The following is a 13592-nucleotide window of genomic DNA, read 5'->3' on the forward strand; positions in this document are numbered from 1 at the left end:
CTTTGGCATCCTAGAGGGAGCCAGCAAGCTCCAGCCGTGACTCATTGTGCCCCTGTCAGTCTCAGCGGCAGCAGCATCTGTCACGATGCAGGCAGGTAGGGTTAAACCCCGAGCATGCAGGGAGCGAGGAGCAGGGAGCCTGCACTGCAGGGGTTGGAATGTTTGTTCCCGGTTCTTCAATCCTCATCAGCCCTTCAGCTCCAGGAGATCCATACTGGATCCATGGTAACGGTTTTAGCACACTCCACTTCCATCAGCTGGTGACAATGGGCTGTTCTAGTTGTGCTGACTGAAGAGCTGTCTCCTTTGCTAATCTCCTGGTTTTGCTCTAGAGAGTTGCAGTGAGTGGGGACCCGAGTGATGAAATAAATAAATAAATGCTAGAGGAGGTGATTTAATGAGGGAGGATTTGCACAGCAGGTTTTTGCCTTCATTCCTTTCCCACACTCAGCCAAGCCAGCAGGTAGCTCGGGTGCTGCACATCATTGAGAAGAACTTGTCCTTTTGTTCTGTTGGTTAATTAAACTGAAGCAAAGGTGAGAAAACCAGCTGAAAGGAAACAACTGCTTAGCAAGTTAAGAGGTATCCATTTAGAAATTCTGGTAAGAAATACATTGTAATTCCTGCTATTTATACCTCTCTTCTGAGCTGATTGTATCAGAGCCAGACTGCAGTGGTGTCCCGACAAGAGTTCCAGGTCTTTAGCAAGCTCCTTTAGAGAAATAAAATCTGACTTTCTTCTTTTCCTAATGACTAGTGAGCTTCTAGTAGCTGCAGTTTATTAGAACCTTCCAGGAGAAAGGCCAGTTTGCTGTTGATTAGAAGCCCATGCTGGGAAGATTCTTGGTAGTGTTAAAAGGTAAGATAGATTCCTTGGCTGACTAGCACAGAATCAGGCATTGCTCTCAGGTAGTGTCACTAATTGGACAGGTTGGAGACATTTTCCTTTTCCAGAGGAATCAGAATCGACTGACTTTTAGCTACATTACAGTAACGATTTTCTTAGCCTGTGCTTTCATTTTATTCAATGTATATGTTTAAAACACCAAACACCCTAACCTGAAAAGAAACCCCAAACCCAAGAGTCTCAATGCCCAAGCTGAAGCCCAGTGTGCTCAGTGTGGGAGCCATTCTGCCTGCAGAGTGGAAGCCATGTTGGTAGCTGAAGGGTTAATCTCTTGTTGCTGTAATACGCTTTGAGAGCAGCAGCTCAGTCTGCTTGTGTTAGCAAGATTAAAAGCAGGAGCTGCAGTGCCATTGCAAGCACTGAGTGAGTGGGACTGTTGCAGAGTGAACTGTAGCTGAATTTTATCTTTTCTTCTTGCTTTTTTTTTTTTCACCAGCTCCTCCCCCCTTCGTTCCTACTCTCAAGTCTGATGATGACACCTCAAATTTTGATGAACCAGAGAGGAATTCGTGGGGTTTATCCCCTACGCGGCAGTTGAACCCAGGAGGCTTCTCGGGGAAAGATTTGCCGTTTGTGGGGTTTTCATTCATCAGAGCATTGGGGACCCTCAGATCAGAGTAAGTAGGAATTATTGCCTAGGTGGATAGGACCGTTGGAAAAATGGGAAGGTTTGTTACAGTGAGGATGGTGTGTGTGGAAAAGCTGTTTTAACTGAGCTGTACTCTGCTGTAGGGAAGCTGCCAGATTCGGGCTTTATCTGTTGCTGCTGTGGCTTGTGCATGTCCTACTGTTCTGTCATTATTTCTGGGATGAGGGGGACGGAATGGGGTGGAAAGATTGATTCTAAACCAGTTATTATTAAAATTGTTGTTCAAATACTTTGAATTAGTTGTTTCTGTTAAGCAGGGAGCAGTAGGTAATTGCATTTCTGGTACTGCAGATCCCTGCAAGAAGGAAAATACTGAGGAATTCAGAGATGGAAAAGGGGGGTGGTGTTATTTTATTGGGTCAGAGAGTGGGCACCAAGTGCTGGGGATGTGTAAGGCTGAACCAGTGATCCACAGAAATGGAGCTCCACTAACCTGGGAATGTGCAGTGATGGGTCAGTGAGCATGAGAAGGAGCTACATGGCACCTGGCTGTGTGCTGCTGGCTCAAGTTAAATAGGAAGACTGGGCATTGCTGTATTGTGTGTTAAGAGACTGGAGATTCTGATGAAGTATGCAGGGTACGTGTGTGTGTGTGTGTGTGTGTGTAGGGACGTAAGGATCTAGAAGAAATGGTTTTGAGTGGAAAGAAAACATGCTTTCTGAGAGAATGGAGCCAGAGAAAAAGAAGAATATAAATAGTGTGGTATAAAGCATTTGATGTAGTGGGTGGTTAGTTTCTGATGACGGAGCTATTGAAAAAGTCTTAGTGCAGTGCGTTAAGTTGGGAAGTCCTTAGCTCAGGATCGTGAGGCCTCTCCGGAACGCGGTGGCTTCAGCTGGGTTAGTGACTCGATGTACTAAGGTGCTGTGTTTTCATGTCAACCATCATTCACTGTTGCTAGTTAGTTCCCTTAAGGGACTTGGTTGTCAATCTGTCTTAATCAAGTTTCATTTTCTGTCGTATCGGCTGTGATAGTCACTCTGCAGTAAGCGTGTCACCACATCTGGTGATACTGTTGACATCTTTGATCTTGCCCACACCGGGAATCAAGGTTATATGATGATTCTGCCAGCAATAAAAAGGGCATCTTTGGCTGTCCCTCCTCAGCAGAGTTGCTTTTATGGCAGAAGAGGAAGGCAGGGGGAGGACATAAAACCCCAAAAAGTGTTTGTTTAGTGAAATCATCTAATATTATCAGCAGAATTAGAAAAATGGGATATTAGATCTGTAGATACCTGGGGTTAAAATCTGTCTTAATGGAGGAGTGAATAACTTAGGGTGTTACCTTTCTGCCTGGGGAGCTGCAATCCATGTATCAAGGCTGTGTGGCCATGCAGGTAACAGTCAGAGGAGCCTCAACAGTGACCACATAGGTGTGGTAAAAATGTATATGTAATCAGGGCCCAGGACTAGGACTGAAGAGGAGCGTGAGGTAAAGTCTCAGAGCAGTGGTGTAACTGTGCTGGAGGCTGAGACAGCTACAGCAGATGGATTGATGTTCCTCCTCTGTGGAGCTGGTACCGAAAAATGCCTGTGGAAGTTATATTTGAATTTTGGTAATAGATGTAAAGAGGTAAAGCAAATGAACACAGAGATTACTGTGCTCTGGAGAAATTTTGACTGAAGTAAAATTTCTGTTTGATGTGGCCTGTTTTTTCTTGATCTGGAACAGAAAGGCATAGTATACTTAATTTTCCCCCAAATAATTTTAATAAAAGTAGATCTTAGTGGTTTCTTATTCTGAATGAGATCTCAATAAATGCACTCTGGTATTTTCAGCAGTAAATACTTGCATTCTGTTCCAAGAAGGTGATTTAAATATGGCAAAAGGCTTATGGAGACTTGAAAATATCTGTATTTAAATGATGCAGTGACTAGTTTATTCTCAATATCATTGTAATTGGGCCATAAAGATAACTCTTTACTTATAAAATACTGTCTGGTGTATGTTTTACTTGAGGAAATACAGTACTAGCCTGAATATCAAATTCTAGATGGAGATCAGTAAAGGGTGGGAGTCTTATCTCTGGTGAATCTTGGGGTATCTTCTCTGGAAGGTCCAAAGTCATGAAGTTTATTAGTCTAGAATTTTTCTTCTTAAAATCTTTCCTCTGAAAGTCTAACCTTATGGTTGCTAAGTGATGCGGCTCTGTGTTCCTGTCTGCAGCACGATGCCTCTAGTGCTGCTCACAGTTAGGCCAGGCAACTGCAGACTGCTGCTAACAAGGTCCTTGAAACTTTCATTGCATTTAATTTGAGTGCTGCCAAGCTATGAAGTTTAGGGTTATGCTCTTGCCCTCGTTCACTGGACAGTAAGAAGCTATGGCTGAGCTAGGAATTTCAAGTACTTCACAGAAAAGGCAGTTAAAGAAAAAGGATGGAGAGTTCTCTATTCCTTTCTCCTTGTTCTCCCAATGACTTATGGCAGGAAGGGCTCACCTAAGTCACTTAGACCTGTTGCCAGAAATCACACAGTTGGTATGGAGTTTAGAAGTGTCCACTGAATTACAGTGTGCTGTATGTTGCCCCATAACATGAGATCTGGGAAGAATTTGTGATCCTATAATGAATGTAAGATTTGACAAAAAAGCAAAAGGCATGACAATAATGTGTTGTGGGAAGCAATCAGGAGAAGTCAAGGGCATTGTTTATGTCACAGGTTCCTGTATTAGCAGAGTGTTTGTTAAATAAATCTGCTGTATGATTCTGAGAGTTGGGTTGAGGCTGCAGAGAAGGACCAGCAAACTCCTTCTCACATCATGGCCTCTGTATGCTTGGTATGGGGGAGAAAAGCCTGTCTGGCTGCAAATCTGGCTGCTGGTTTGGCTGCAAGCGTGTGACTGTGACAAGATAAGAGGCAACTGAGAGTTTAATTCCATTAAAAGCCAGCCCCACCTTGCATCCTGTCCCTAACCATGGCTGATCTCCAGTGCTTAGAACAAGTGACACAAACCCTTAGGTGCCAAAAATATGCATCAAGTGGTGAAAGAAAATTGTTCTTGTCCTTTGCAGGTGACTAGCAGAAGCCTGAAGGCATAAGATAAATCTATTATAAATCCAGGGCTAACCAAATAGACCAAACTGCCTAATAAAAATCAATACCTAATAAAAACCAATCCAACATACCTAATAAAAAATAAATACCTAATTTAAAGAATAGCTTATTATATAAATTTTTGCCTGCCTGTGTCCTCTCTGGAAGGTCCTAAAAAGTGGCATTTTTCAAGATTTCTGAGGTTTTGTTTTTTGGTTTGTGTTGGGGGTTGCTGGTTTTTTTTATAAATTTAAAATCTGGTATGGATTTGACAGTCATTATAAAATACTGAGAGTTAAAATGGGCCATTTTTCCAACAAGAAGGACTACTGGTTTCTTCCAACAGTTTGTCGTGTTCTCTAAGCTCTTTCACCAAAGATAGATTAAAGAGGAAGCACAGGATGAGCATACCAAAAATATGCTTTGCTTCAGCTAGCTCTATTCACAGATTGATGGTATCACTGTTTGTTTTTGGTGGGTTTTTTTTAGGCCTGAGCAAGCATTTACGAGGGGGTGGAAGGTACAGATGAGTATAATGCTAAAAAGAATAGAGCATGAGGGATGGGGGATGAGATTATCGGCGTGTTATGTGGGGGCCAGGATTAGGACAGATGGTGTCAATCGTTGTGAGAAGGAAGAAGCACAGGTGAGTTGGGGGTTTATGAGTGGCAGAAAAGGACACAGGAAGTTGTGAAGTAGAATGAGATGCACAGGGGACGTGAAGGTACGAGTTTGATACCCCAGAATTATCTTGGAGCTTTTCCTATCCTGATGCTTTTTTTCTAATACATCTCAGCCACGTTAGGACTGGAGGAGCTTTTACACAACCAGCACCATTTCTGATCATTCTGCTGGTTGAGGCTGTTGCTGATCTAGCTGTGAAATCACTACATAGTCAGCTGTAAGTTAACTTGGTTTTTAGTCATGCAGGCAGTGCTGCTTTGGAAAGGAAATTGGCACTGCCAGTGCTATCAGAGCTTGGTACTACAGGCTTGACTTTGGATTTTTTTTAAATCTTTTATTGCAATTTTCTTGTTGGTGGATGCTGGTTACCTTTCGGTATTTTTTTTCACACTTCAGAGGAAACAGCGGAAACTGTTCTGTTGTGCTAAGAGAATTGATCCAGATGTAGCAGTTAATTAAATGAAACACTCTGAGATGGTCCCAGCCTGAATGATAGCTTTGCATCATGGCTTTTGATGTTGGATTGTGTGTGTTTAATTTCTGCAGTGGTGCTGACTGAGGAAGAATATGTATGCCCCAGAAATGTGGGTATTTTCTACCTTGTCATGCTGTGTTGAGAGCTTCTATCACCATGACAAGGCTTATTAGATTAGCTAGTATTCCATTTCTCTTGATTTCCTCTGTCTGCCTCTTTCAGATACTTTGAAGGTTGTATGGATGTTCAGGAAGTTGTTCTAATACAATTTGCACACAGGAAAGAATTACTGGGAAAGCATGTCTTACAAACTGTGTGTCCAGTGCTAACCAAAATCAGCTTCCCTTGGGGATAAGATGTACTGTTTCCATGGCAGGAAAACCATCGTGTCACCAGGACATGTATTTTTAAGGAATTTCCTCCTTTTGGATAGGGATGAGGAAGAAAGATTGTGGTTCTGGTTTGTAGCCTCCTCTTCCCTTACAAAGCTGGCACCAGCCCTGAGGAGCAGCTCCCTCTGCAGTCACCTCATGAAATCCAAACTTCCTGGACTTCAGCCTCCTGTGCTCTGTCCCATCCCATCCCATCCCATCTCACCTGGCTGAACTACCTGTCTTTGCAGAGCTCTGCATCTTCTTCCCTCAATCTGTCCTGGTACTCCCTGGGTTGCAGTGCTCGTGGATGCTTTCAGCTGGCTTGCCAGGAGAAATTTTGGAAATGCAAAATGGTGCCTGCAATATTAGGCTCTGATTCTTTTAATAGCAAATAAAATAAACAAGCAACAATAACAAATAAAATTAGCTCCTTTAGGGAGGTGGAATAGAAGCCACAAACAAAACCAAGTGTGTGAGAACTGGCTAGAGTTTTCTCAGGTAATGCCTCAGATTTGAAAAGAATGAAAGTAAGAAGGTGATGGCTAAGGTTGTAACTATAACTAGAAAAAGAGATTGCTTTATCCAGTGCAGTTCAGATCTGTAAGACTAAATTTTTATTATAAGAAGATTTACAGACTTGTCTCAGTACATATTTGCAGCTATTTACATATATTTGATTAACATTTGAAAGCAGATTCCTTAGTGTCTTTTTTAGTTAATGTGAGCTTTAATTTGTATTTTTAGACTGCTTTTCTCAACTATTCATTTTTAGCCTTGTTTGTACACCCAGCTGTTAGGGGATTTAATATGCATCTTTCTCAGATGGTTGCCTTTTCTCTGTAGGAGTATAGACACGCTTTATAAATTGATTTTTAAATGTGGTAATTTGACGGAGCGGATTGATTGGACAGGACTAAAGGAATGCTTTATATAGCATTAATTTTACATATTTTTTTTTTTTAGTAGGTCCTGATCTTATCTGTATTGTTGGCATGCAGGATTCTTTCTTCTAAGTTTTGCCATATCAGGTTTCTGAAGAGATGTTAATATTTGACCTTTCAAGGCAGAATTGGTGGATTTTGCTGTGTTTGTTTGTCAATATCAAACCAGTGTTTCCTCCTGACTGCTAGAGGTGCTGGTGCTGAAGATCTGCTTGATACTGAAATGTTGCTGCAGCACTTTGATTAAAATCCATGTGTCTCTTCCTGTGCCTATGCTGCATATCTGTTTGGATTAAGGAGTAGATTTTTCTCAGAAAATGGTGGTGATGGAATCAAACTTTCCTTGGTGTTAAGAGGAGCCTGTGCTGCTGTGTGTGGGTGTGTGGCTATATGCAGAGAGCTGCTCAAAGCTACTTTCTCTCCATGGGGATAACTGGCTGCATACCAAACTGTGGCCAGGAGAAGCAGAAAGCAATGTGTGGGCAGCCTGCATGATCTTTTATTAGCACCTTCATTGTATTTCTGCGTTTTCATCTATCACTTAACACTGGTTCCATCATTAACTGCTTAAATATCTAGTTTGAATCATTTTATGCGAGGGAGAACGTGATTTTTAAAATTATGTTTTGATGTGTGTACTTAATTTTTTGGTTGCAGATTGCATATTTAAGACTGCAAAGCTCTAAAAATAGGCTCCAAAACATCAGGTGGCTTCCTATCTTTTTCTAGAATGAATTTAGACTAACAGGAATGGTAAACTTCTTAAATGCCGAGTCCCAATTAGACAGAAACTTAAGATCAAGTAAATATTTTCCCCAGGTTTCTGGAGTCAAATTGTTTTGAATTGTACAGTTAAGTTGTGTCTCATGGAAAAAAAATTACTTGTAAGTGGAACTCTGAAGTTCTGCAGTGTGACTAATCATATTGATATTGATTGAGTTCCTCGGGATCATACGAATCGGGTTAGGGAAGTTTCAATTTTGATTTGCAGAATGTAACTAAGGATATTAAATTCTTCTTCCTGTGGTGCAGATTATGACATGTTGAAGTTTTTAGGGCTCTTCTACTTTGATAATCCTTTAAAAACCTGTTTAAAAATAAAGTACCAAATAAAAATCATTTCTCTGAAAATTTGTTATCTTTCCAAAGTGCTTTCATTGACTTCATGCTTTGTTTTTGTTGCACGTATAAATCCCTACGAGTTATGCAAAACTGCTGCTGTGATTTATTGTTTTGCACTCTGACACAGCCACTGATGGAAAATATTAATACTGTAACTAAAGTACACATGGATTATTTAATAATGATATACTGTCACCAGCTTTTATGGTATGTTTGATCTGAGATGATGGCTGTGATTGCTGCACCTTGCTTTTGTCCTGGGATAAGTAAGTACCCACTGACTTTACCAAGGCTGCATAAACCAGATTTCTGTGCCTTTTGCCTATATTCATGTGCTGTTTGGCTTTGCTCTTTTAGATCTGTTTTTTCAAGTGTGGATTCTTCAGTCAAGGTCAGCTCCATGGAAAAGACACTTCTTCTCAAGAGCAAAGAACTCCAAGACGTCCAGGACAAGTGTCACAAGGTATTTATTTATGCGATTGGCCATCTCCATTGCTCCAGGAATCTGCAACCACTGTGTGTCCAGGGATCTGTCAGATGCTGCTGATCATCCAGACTCGTGGTGGGCAAAGTGCTTTTCCTTCAGAGAGGTGGCTTCCTGTCCAGTACAAAGGGAGATGAATTTAGGCCATGCTGTTGCTCTAGATACTTTTATCTTAACAAGAAGCGGCTCTGGATTTTAAACTGTCCTTTTCTCAGCGTGACACAGACGACTGCTTCTTCCTGCAGGCCGTGCCTCTTCATCATACTCACAGTTACAGCAGTACTGTTCTGAGGGGCTCTTCCTCACTCATCAGCTCCTGCTTACATAACTGTTGTCACGTCACTGCTTATGGTGAACGTCTTATAACAATTGCTGTGCCTGTGCTCCAATAAAGGCAACCTGGTGGAGTCTTTTAACACTTACTGCTTGTTTGAGACTTTTATGAGAGTTCCATTACTTTTCTCCCTGCTCTGTTCTGGATTTGACCATTTGCTCCTGACAAGGAGATGGGGGGAAACCATCTTCTGGTCCAGCATGGATTTGGGATAAGGTTAAAGTGACCCATCTCTGCAAGTCAGGTGAAAAATGATTGTGTCTTCTTTGCTAACTGGGGTTCGAAGAATGACTGAATATGAACAAGCTGCTTGAATGAATGGGGTGACTTAGACTTACCTACTTGTCCTTAAGAAGAACTGTGCATTCCTGGAGCAGAGACAATGGTATCGGAATTTAAACACCATTTGGAGAAACATAGCTAGAAGTCTCTTGGAGACAAATTCCTTACAAACAGAGCTCTGAAAGTAGCAGCTAACAAAAGCTTTTGAAGCCCCCTTTATAACCTCTTGATATTTATTGCAGATGGAGCAGGAAATGACGCGGTTGCACCGGAGAGTGTCAGAGGTGGAGGCTGTACTTAGCCAAAAGGAGGTGGAACTGAAAGCCTCTGAGACCCAGCGATCCCTCCTGGAGCAGGACCTGGCCACCTATATCACAGAATGCAGTGTGAGCCCTTACACCAGTCCTTTCAGCTCTGAAGGCCTGAAATCTGGTGGTCTTTGTCTTTCTCTTCCATCATGCTTTCAGTGGGGTACTTGATGGAGAGAAAATAGTATGTGAGAGGATATCTGTTGAACATGGATCCCTGAATTGTTTGCAAAAGCTTGCTTGGTAGTTTGATTCAAATGTTGTTTCATGGTCATGTGCTTAGAACATGCAGGAGTGACTACTGTCCTGGTCTTGCTGAAACTCTCTGTGATGTTTGTCTTACTGGCTGTGCCTAGAACATGTTTGGGTTTGACTTCTTGCAGGTTTGTTAGGCAGAAGAGGATGGGGCCTAATCAGTGCCTAGACAGAAATCTTCAAGAACAAATAGGATTAGGAAGCAATGGTGTTGCTCCATCTGTGGTATTCTGAGTTCAGACTGATCCAGTTCCCCAGCACAATGTCAGGGAGGATGCTAGGAGAGGTGCTGTTTCTCAGGTAGAATGTAAAAATGAGGCTGTAAAACCATGTCTTCAAAGATCATTTGGCATTTTTCATGGGAGCTGGAATGTCTGCCCAGTTGTCCTGGCAAGATTCCAGTGAGGATATTTTCATTCTAGTTGATAGTCTCTGTATTTTCAGTTGGATATACAATTATGTTTCCTCTCTTGTACCAAGAACAAAAATGGAGATAATATTCTGTTTCTGAGAATTGAAAATCATTTCGGATGGGTTGGTTTGTTGGGAAGCACATCTTAAAATGGGGCTGAGTGATTTTCCTATACTGAATGCTACTAGGTTAAATAAATAAATTCAGTTTGTATCTTTCTGTTGAAGAATAATCCTCAGTTGCTAGAAGGACCACTCCACTGGTGGGTCCAAATTTGCAGGTAAGGTATGTGGTGAGATAAAGGCTCTCAGCTCTTCTGTCCTTTGTAGAAGTTTAACAGTGATTAAAGCATTTGACTCACTTAAACAAGAAAAATGTAAGTAACTTGAAGTTGAAGGATTGTATCTAGGTGGTGAATTAATAGCGCTGGATAAAATATAGATAAATGCTGTCAATAATGGATGCCTTTTGTCATCTGTGTTTGGTTTTTGTCTCTAAACCTGATGTGGGGAAGTAGATTTGAACTGAGATTTAAGTGTAGTAAACAGTGTTTGTAAAATGAGCTGCGTCCATTCAGATAGGAGCAGCACTGGCCGTAAGTTTCTTTAGAGTTCCATCATTGGTGCCTTCATTTTTTGACGCCTCGCTGCAGTCAAGGAGGCATTTGTGTAACTAAAGATCTTCATTATACAACCATTTGAAAAACCAAAGCCTATGTATTGAACATTTTGCTTTCTGCAGAGCTTAAAGCGAAGCCTGGAGCAGGCACGGATGGAGGTGTCTCAGGAAGATGATAAGGCACTACAGCTACTTCATGATATCAGAGAGCAAAGCCGAAAACTGCAAGAGATCAAAGAACAGGTATACCTGCTTCTTTGGGGAGCAGAGTGGCTAACTACAAATAGGCATTCTTGGCATATTGTAGCTCTGTTGCCAGGATGATATTGGATGTTGGTAGGCTGTGATGACTCCCAGTCCATGGGTTTTCACAGGGGTCCTTAAACAAAATAGGAAGCATCAAAATTCTACTTTTCTATATCTTGAAAATAAGCACAAACTCCAAACTTCAAGTTTGTCTGTGCTTCATCCAGAAGATGAAGTACTTTGTCTCTAAAATCAGCTTAGGACAAGGTTGCAATGCTTTAGTAACATGCTGCATTAGAAATGAACTATCCATTTCAGATGGTTAAGGAATGCAAATTTCACAAGTTCATGTATCTTCACCTGGGAGAGAACTGAGCTAGCCTTAATTTTATGTTGAGGTTTTTTCTTCTTTCTTATCTGGCCATTTAAAATGCTTAATAGTCTTTCAAAGTAGAATGTGTGTTGCCTAATTGTTCTTTTTCTAATTTAATCTATTTGCAAAGTAGATGTTCATAATATTTTTTTCCACCGGAAGAATGTTGAAAATTCATTAATCCATACAGTTGTTCATAAGCAAAAAAAAAGTCAAAATTAAATGAAAATTTGGTAACAAGTGTGGACATTGTTACGTTTTAAAGTGGTTTACAAGACAGAACTCATTCAGTTTTATGAACTAACAGTAACATATTGCACTGAGAAAAAGAAATTGAAATTTGCTATAGAATTCAAACAGTTCTTTGCAATTATCTGTTGGTTTTCATCTTCAAAGCACTTTGCAAATGCTAACTGACTAATTTTATAGTGTTTGAGACAAGGAAGCCCAAAAACCTTGGTAATAATTCTCCAGACATGAGTAGCTCTTATGTAAAAAGTAATGAAATGCAAACCCAACTCTCTGGATGTAGTAGGCCTCTGTAGGCTTCTCCAGCATTCTTCTGGGTGGTTTTATGTAATCCAAGGGATCTGAAGCTCACTGCTCTCTGTTCTGGTGCTTTGCTAGGAAAGTTGCTTTAAATGTTGAAATGTGGAACATTTTCTGATGATGATAAATATCTTAGGCAGTACAGATGCATGTAACAGAGGAAACATAATGCAAGTACTCTTTAGTCAATGCTTTGTCCCAGAATCTCTTAATTTGGCTTGTGAAGATTCACAATGACATAAAAATGCTACTTAGGTCAACAAATGAATCTGTAATATCCTGCAGACATTTATGTCTGGGATGGTCTTCTGAGCTATCTTAAACAGATGTAAGAACATCACAATAAAAATGCTGAGATATTTGTGCTGACTCATACGAGCAGGTGGATCTTGCCATTAACTTGGATCATGATTTTTAAGTCAGAGGGAACTGGGAGATAAGATGGAAGGGTCCCTTAGAGTTTTGGTGTTGCAAACCTGAAGCTTGAGAAAGGATGAATCAAATCAACAGCAAATCAGAATCTTCAAAACCCAATAATGAAGCATTTGGTATTTTCAGGGCAAGGCTGTAGGTTCAACTTAACCTCAGGTACTTGAATAGAAGAGTGTGGTGGGTCTGTGGGTTTTTTGTTTGTTTGGGGTGTGTGTTTGGTTTTGTTTTGCTTTGTTTTGGTTTTTTTTTTTTTGTTTGAACTAAACCTGTGTTCTGGTTGTTATTTGATGAAGATCCTTATGAACAGGTGAACTTGCAACAGATCAGAATCTGTATATTTTGAAAGTCCCACTCATTTGTATGTAGTTCCCTCATGGGTTTTGCTTCAGGTATATGCCCTGAACTTTGCCTGTCCAGTAATATGAGCTTAAGTACATCTTGGTAGTTTTTAAACTCTGAGCAATGTTCTGTGTTGCCTTGAGTTTTGTGGCCTGTTCCCCTGACCTGAACATTAGACTTAGTCAAAGGTAGTCTTGCAAATGTGATGAAACCAGAAAACCTGAAATAGTACTAATTCTCTCTTCTTCTTTCTTCTTTTCTCCTTCCCCATTCTCCTCCCTTCCCAAACACTCTGTCATGCTGGCAACAGTAGTCACATCTGTAATTCTTTGGTCAAGTGTCTGCTGCTATAAAAGCCCAGTATTTTAGGAAGTCTTAACCAATGGAGATTGCTGAGCAGAACATGTATGCCTTCAAACTGTTCTGCCTTTTTTATTCACAAATGTATTGATGTCAAAGAATATTTAATATACGCTTAGTTATTATAAAAATACTCTAATTTTTTCCAGCAAGAAAATAAGATCATCCATAGGAGAGTAACTGGAAAAAGTAGGTCCTTGTCTGCCTTACAAACTGGGGAACCAGTTTTGGGATTGCAAACTAAAGAGCTATTCTGCCATGCTCCCTGTAAGGGATAGCAAGGCAATCTGTTGCAGGCCCAGACTTCTAAATATCTCCATAAGCTTTTGATGCTAGAGAATCAGGGGCTGACACTAGGGTCAGTGTTGCTGCAATCACTTGTCTAACTGAAGACAGCTGCCTGTCTGGAAGGA

General features: G+C 40.8%; 1 protein-coding gene across 1 annotated transcript in view; it reads left to right on the forward strand.

Annotated features, from left to right (window-relative positions):
- The window catches only part of CIT (citron rho-interacting serine/threonine kinase), a 69790-nt gene that overhangs the window by 13466 nt on the left and 42732 nt on the right, over positions 1–13592 (forward strand). Inside the window, 4 exon segments of the mRNA XM_009081826.1 lie at positions 1344–1524; positions 8545–8650; positions 9530–9673; positions 11004–11123. Of these exon segments, the coding sequence (XP_009080074.1) occupies positions 1344–1524; positions 8545–8650; positions 9530–9673; positions 11004–11123 (551 nt within the window).

Source organism: Acanthisitta chloris, unplaced genomic scaffold (genome assembly GCF_000695815.1).
Source record: "Acanthisitta chloris isolate BGI_N310 unplaced genomic scaffold, ASM69581v1 scaffold44589, whole genome shotgun sequence".
Taxonomy (NCBI): Eukaryota; Metazoa; Chordata; class Aves; order Passeriformes; family Acanthisittidae; genus Acanthisitta; species Acanthisitta chloris.